The 6,365-nt window shown below is 44.5% G+C and overlaps 1 protein-coding gene across 1 annotated transcript in view; it reads right to left on the bottom strand.

Annotated features, from left to right (window-relative positions):
• The window catches only part of MTDH (metadherin), a 58,636-nt gene extending 52,684 nt beyond the window's left edge, over positions 1 to 5,952 (bottom strand). Inside the window, exon 1 of the mRNA XM_054020695.1 lies at positions 5,324 to 5,952. Coding sequence (XP_053876670.1) covers positions 5,324 to 5,743 — 420 coding nt within the window. The 5' untranslated portion in view covers positions 5,744 to 5,952. The remainder of the gene's footprint in view (positions 1 to 5,323) is intronic.
• Between the last annotated feature and the right edge of the window lie 413 nt (positions 5,953 to 6,365).

Consider the following 6,365-nt stretch of genomic DNA (forward strand, 5'->3'; position numbering starts at 1 on the left):
CTGACAGATTCAACAAGAAACATTTGTTAGATGGAAGAGCTGCTACTTATTAGCACCTAGCATATCTAGCTATTACACTGCCTTCAGAACTATTCTAAGGCCAGGTCTGCATTACAAACTTACATTGATATAACTGCGTCATTCAGGTTGTGAAAATCCACACTTCTGATCGATGCAGTTATATAGTCCTAACCACTGGTGTGAACAGCACTATGTTGATGGGAGAGCTTTTCCCATTGACAGAACTTCTGCCTCCTGTGGAGGTGGATAAACCATGCTGATGGGAGTTCTCCCATCAGTATATTAGCGTATTCACTAAAGCGTTGCAGCTGCACTGTTGTAGCTTAAGTGTAGACCTGCCTCCTCAGTGACTTGACTTAGCAGATATATATTCTTCAGATTTCATTTGTTATGCACTGCCTATTTTGAAAGCCAAAAATATAGAACTGCTGTCTCTTGTAACTGATTTAATGCCCAAAGGTGAACACACACTTTCTGCACACAGGATGTGGTGACAACTGTTGACAGTGCATTTTTTGTGGGCTCTGAAGTGACTTGGGTGAAAAGTGCTATTCTGTCTTGCGGTGGCTTAAAGACTATGCTATCCTGCCTTCAGCTGACAGTTGAAAACAGAGGAAGAGGAACAATTTTAGGGAACTTCAGGATTTAAAAAAAAATGATCTGAAACAAATGTTACTAGAAGTGTACAGCCTTAACTGCAAATGGAAAGGTGTAATTTTGGGTTCAAATTATCTTTAAAATAATAGTTGTAATATTTCACATTTAAATTCATCCTGAAAACTTTTTTTTTTTAAATTACTTTCTGTTATGAGATAGTTTACTAATAAAACTCAAACTCAGCCCTGTATCATAACAATTAAGTTTATAAATTGTGGAACCTTTTCCAAGTCTCAAATTGATTATTTTAGAACAAGACTAGGAGTTGATCCAACCTCAGTTATGAAAGATTACTTTGTTTGATCCTTTATTTAAATAGTAAAAAGTATCGAAATCTGCTATGTTACAGTATACTTACAAAGAACCCATAACACTTTCCATAGCATAGAACAGTGGTTCCCTATTATTGTTGTTTTTAAACTAAATAAGACAATGAAGTTGATGGGTTGCCTTTTGAGTCCCACCCAGGGACCAAATTCAAGGGGGGGAGTGAACAAAAACCAGAGACCAGCATCATCCTCACCCTCCTGAGGGGACACCAACTACCAGAAGCCCCGGCGGGGGGCAGGGAGAAGAGAAGAGAAGAGAAACCTTGTAGGAGCCAGGAGGCTCTGGGATTGGAGGTGAAAAAAAAAATGTCTTAAGAGGATATAAATAATCCCTATAGATTCCTCTTTCAAGCACCTGGCAGAGGCAGAAATTGATTTATCCATTGGATGGGGACTCCAAACAGTGAGCTATCCCCATCTTTTGAATCAATCTATGGCTAGTAAGTTTGGTCCTTTGTAAAGGTGTTACCAGAGATTACTACTCTCACAATCAAATATATTCACTAAATAGTTTTGGCTATTTGACTAACTCTAACATTAATTTATATTAAAAACTTTAGATTGGATATTATTCGACTAACATACTGGCAAGCAGTACACAATCTTTTTATTCTCTTAAGTTGCAAGGGGTATAGCTGTAGTGGCGTTCTTTACCCTACGTATGGGTGGTAAGTGCCAGGTAAATTTTTCAAGCCCTGCGTTCGGTAATACATGAAAGTTGTAGGTTACCTGCCACAGTGAAAGCTCAGTAATTAATTGTTTTTTATATATTTATTTAGCATGACATTGGTAGTTTTCATCTCATTCAAATATATATATACTTAGTGTTGTATTCATATTTTGATCACAATTTATTTTAAAAACGATACTACAGTTAAAAATATTTAACCCTGTTTAAAATTTGGCAACACTGGAAGGATTAAACTATTGGGACAGATCCTGCTAATTTTTTTTCATGAGAAATAGGGTTAACTGAAACAGCATAGTTAATGATATGTATCATTGTGTATATATATATTTATGGATCCAGTATGTGCATTTTCTTTAACAAGAGAATGTGTGTTCATGGGGAGTTAAAATAGAAGACAATACACCTATTAAAAACTCAAATACTTTGGTGGAAGGGTGTGTGTTTGAGTCAGTAAGGGCTTCATCCCTTTTGTTTCCTTGATGAAAAAGGCCTCAAACATTTGTTAAGTATTTTTGCTTTTCTTTTTCTTAGATATATAAAGAATGTCAAGTCTATTTTTTCCTGATTGCTGGGGGACATCGTGGAGGACTCAGATGTGTGTGTGTTCACTGAATAAACAGGATTTTGAATCTTTAACAAATATCCCCTCTCTCTAAAATGGTAATTAATCCAAGTTTTAAACCGTCTGAATAATACCCTCCCCTTCCAATTTCAAAGCTTTCACTCCCTGGATTCTTAAAAGATAATTTCACTGGTTCTTGGTCACCATAGAGTTTTCCAGGAGTGAAGACCTTAATTTCTAATTTAAAAAAAAAAAAAAAAAAAAAAAAAAAAAAAAAAAGGAGCAATACCCACTTAGCCATTCTTCTTCGCATAGCAAAGAACCAGGAAAAGGTATAAGCCCAGTTTTTCCCCACTTTGCAGATTATCAGTTAAACTTTCACTTATTTAGATCTTATAATATGAGAGGCAACTGAAAGGCAAGGTTGTAACAGGCCAAATGACATATATTCCACTTTCTTCCATCCTATTTTGACAAAACAGTATTAAAACTATTTAGCCAAAACAGAAAGCTACAGACCAACCTGTCTAGGACCCAAATCTCTGACAAGAAAGAAAGAGCTTTAGAAGGGTGTGCAGTAACTTGATGCATGGGATTAGTTTGCTTACTAAGTGAAAGTACAGCAAAGCAAGCAATATAAAAAACAAGATGGATGAGGTAATATCTTTTATTGGACTAACTTCTGTTGGTGAGAGAACCTTTCAAGCCCCAGAAAGCTCTTCTTCAGGTCTGGGAAAGATTTAAGATGCAATTTTAAGTGAGTTAAAGTGTCTTCACGAAACAAGGACACTCCACCAGAGAAGTAGATCGCTTCAAGGAACGGACCACCCCAATACCCCAAGAGAACTTGCTTCAATACAGAAATAAAGCCTTCTCCAACCACATACCCCTCGTTGTCACCTACCACCTCAAACTGGAACCCATATGGTGCATCAAACTACAACCTAAACTTGATGGGGAATGCATCCTGAAGGAAATCTTTCCTGAACCCCACTTCTGACCTTCAGACAACCCCCCCACCTCCTCCAACATTATCAGAAGAAAGCTCCCCACAAACCAGGACACCAACTGAAAGCAGCACCAGACCTTTCCATACAAGAGATACAAAACCTAAAGACGTATCTCCACTGCTACAATGATCAACACACCTTTCAAGTTTCAATGGTAGCCATGTTAGTCTGTATCAGCAAAAAACAAAACAAAACACAAGGAGTCCTTGTGGCATCTTTCAAGATCCATGGATTCTACACATGCCTATCACAACATGTTGTATACCTCATCCAGTGCACTAAATGCCCCAACAATTACATTGGTGAATCCAGATAATCACTATGTTCTCAAATGAACTTGCACAGGAAAATGATGATAGACAAAAATTGCCTTTTCACAAAGCAATCACTCTATGTTTGACTTATCAGTCCTCATCCTCAAGGGAAATCTGCACAATACTTTCACAAGACAAGCCTGGGAACTTAAATTCATAACTCTGCTAGACACTAAAAATCGTGGATTGAACAGACACACTGGATTAATGGCTTATTACAACAATCCGTAACCCACTAACCCCATCTTTTTGTCCTATGACTGAGATGTTAACTGGCCACTCTACCTTGAATGGTCCCTTAGAATATGAGCTACCTATTTATACCAATTTGTTCTACCTTGCATTTACCTGTGAAACTCCGAGTAACTTTCCCAGACCTGAAGAACTATGTGTGACTTGAAAACTTGTCTTTCTCGCCAACAGAAGTTGGTCCAATAAAAGATATTACCTCATCCTCCTTGTCACTCTAATATCCTGGGATGGACATGACTACAGCTATGCTACAATATCAAAAACAGAGTTGTCTACACATTGTGATATTTAAAGACTGAAAAAAATGCAATGGAATCCTGCAATGCAATGGAATTTTAAAGTGGTTTCTTAAGAAACAGCTTTACTTACTTGAGATTATCCTTAGTGCACTTATCATACCCACCAAGTCTCTCATTTAGAAATAGCTTTTAGATTATTAAAGTGTGTTCCTCTATGGATTATCGATTTCGCTCCATCTTTTCAATGAGACATGCAAAATTTTAAGTTGTCAAGTTTATCTCAAAGTCTGTTATTTATTGCTACAGTTTATAGTACTTGTTCACTTGTCTGGACTCTGTAATAAACTTTTAAAAAAACCTAAGCTTGCTTGAGTGAAGAAGGTAAACTTCTAACTTCTGTAGAGTTAAAGCTTTATTAAATTAAAAGGTAATTAAATCTCAAGACCTCAGGGTTTCTTAGAAAAAAAAGAAATAAATGGAGCTATCCCATCTCCATGGATGGGACCTTGAAAGGTCATTGAGTCCAGCCCCCTGCCTTAACTAGCAGGACCAAGTACTGATTTTGCCCCAGATCCCCAAGTGGCCCCCTCAAGGACTGAACTCACAACCCTGGGTTTAGCAGGCCTATGCTCAAACAACTGAGCTATCCCTCCCCGCTTTAGTTTCTAAAGATGAACCAATGCTGTCCCATCTCCCCGCAAAAAGCTTCAATGCATTTACTGCTACTCAAAGCTTTCCAAGTAGCGAAGCAACTGAAAAGAAACTGGCAATCTCACATGAGCTATTCATAATCCAGAACAACATGCAAATACCACATGAGTTTCACCCTGCAGCTACTTGGGAAACCTACAGCACTAGGACTACTTGTCCCTGGACTTCACCAGCAGCCCTCTCTCACACTAGCGTCCACCTTGAAGCATTATGGTAAGTTTTTCAAACTCTCCTTATAAATAAAACGTCTAAAACAAGAATGTTGTGGCAGTTTTACTTTAATCTGAAACAAACTGTTCAAATTAAAGACCGTGCTTCTTTCCTTCTCCAAATGCAACTGTGAAGCCAATCCTCCTCCCTCGCGCCCCCCCGTCAGTGAGCCCCCCGCCCCCTCGCGCCCCCCCGTCAGTGAGCCCCCCGCCCCCTCGCGCCCCCCCCCGTCAGTGAGCCCCCAGCCCCCTCGCGCCCCCCCCGTCAGTGAGCCCCCCACCCCCTCGCGCCCCCCCCCGTCAGTGAGTCCCCCGCCCCTTCGCTCACCCTGGCCGCCCCTTTCTCCGCAAGTCTCTTCTTGGTCCGTTTCTTCTGCTCCTCAGCCTTCAGCAGCAACAGCGCGGCCGGAGCCTCCTTGTTGGGGACGCCACCGCCGCCTGTCAGGCCCAGAGCTACCGCCTCGTCTTCTTCCCGACCAGGCAGACTCCGGGGCTGCTTCCTGCGGGAGCCCGTTGCGCAAGCCACGGCCCAGAGCAGCCCCAGCAGCAGCAGCAGCCCCAGGGCGGCCGTGGCGAGCAGCACGAGCCAGCTCGGGAGGCCCTGCGGCTCGAGGCCCAGCTCCAGACCCAGCTCTGTGCGCAGCAGGCCCAGCCCGACCGACAGCGCGTCCCGCACCCGGGCCGACACCTCCTCGGCCTGCTGGGCCAGCGCCTCCTGCCAGCTCCGCGCCGCCATGGCTGCTCCCATCCCGGAGGGGCCGAAACCGAGCGCGGGGCGGGTGCTCAAGCCGAGCGCATCTCCCGCTGCCGGGCCCGCGCGGGCAGAGCCGGGACCCGCAGCCGGGCCGCCCGCTGCGGCTGAGGGTAGGACGGAGTCGCTGGGAGCGGCCCGTTCAGCTCCGCGGCGCCCCGCTCTATCCCCGCCCCCGGCTCGAGTGCAACGTCACCTCTCAGGCTCCGCTGAACGTCGGCGGACGGCGCCGCGCAACGTCCCGCCGCACGCGGGACGCAGGGTGACGTAGGGGCGGCGGAGTGGCGCGTGCACCCTCCTCCGGTCTCTAGAGGAGAGCTACGGACGCGTGCGCTGTTACTCTCCCCCCCCTCCCTAGAGCTGTCAGTCTGCTCCCCCCCCCGCGGGGCGGAGCGAGTCACCAGCTACACGTGGCACTGAGAGCGCTGGCTGCCGTCTGCCCCATGCTACTAGGGACAGCGAGCCCCGGCTGGTGCGCGGGGCGTGACCACGAGCTACTAAAGCATTTTCTTCCCGAGGTGCCTTGGAGCCCACGCTCCTGCTGGGAGGGGCCAGCATTGAGTTACACATTGACAGGGTAACAGAGGGTCCTGTGGCACATTGACAGGGTGGGACACCC

Source organism: Malaclemys terrapin, chromosome 2 (genome assembly GCF_027887155.1).
Source record: "Malaclemys terrapin pileata isolate rMalTer1 chromosome 2, rMalTer1.hap1, whole genome shotgun sequence".
Taxonomy (NCBI): Eukaryota; Metazoa; Chordata; order Testudines; family Emydidae; genus Malaclemys; species Malaclemys terrapin.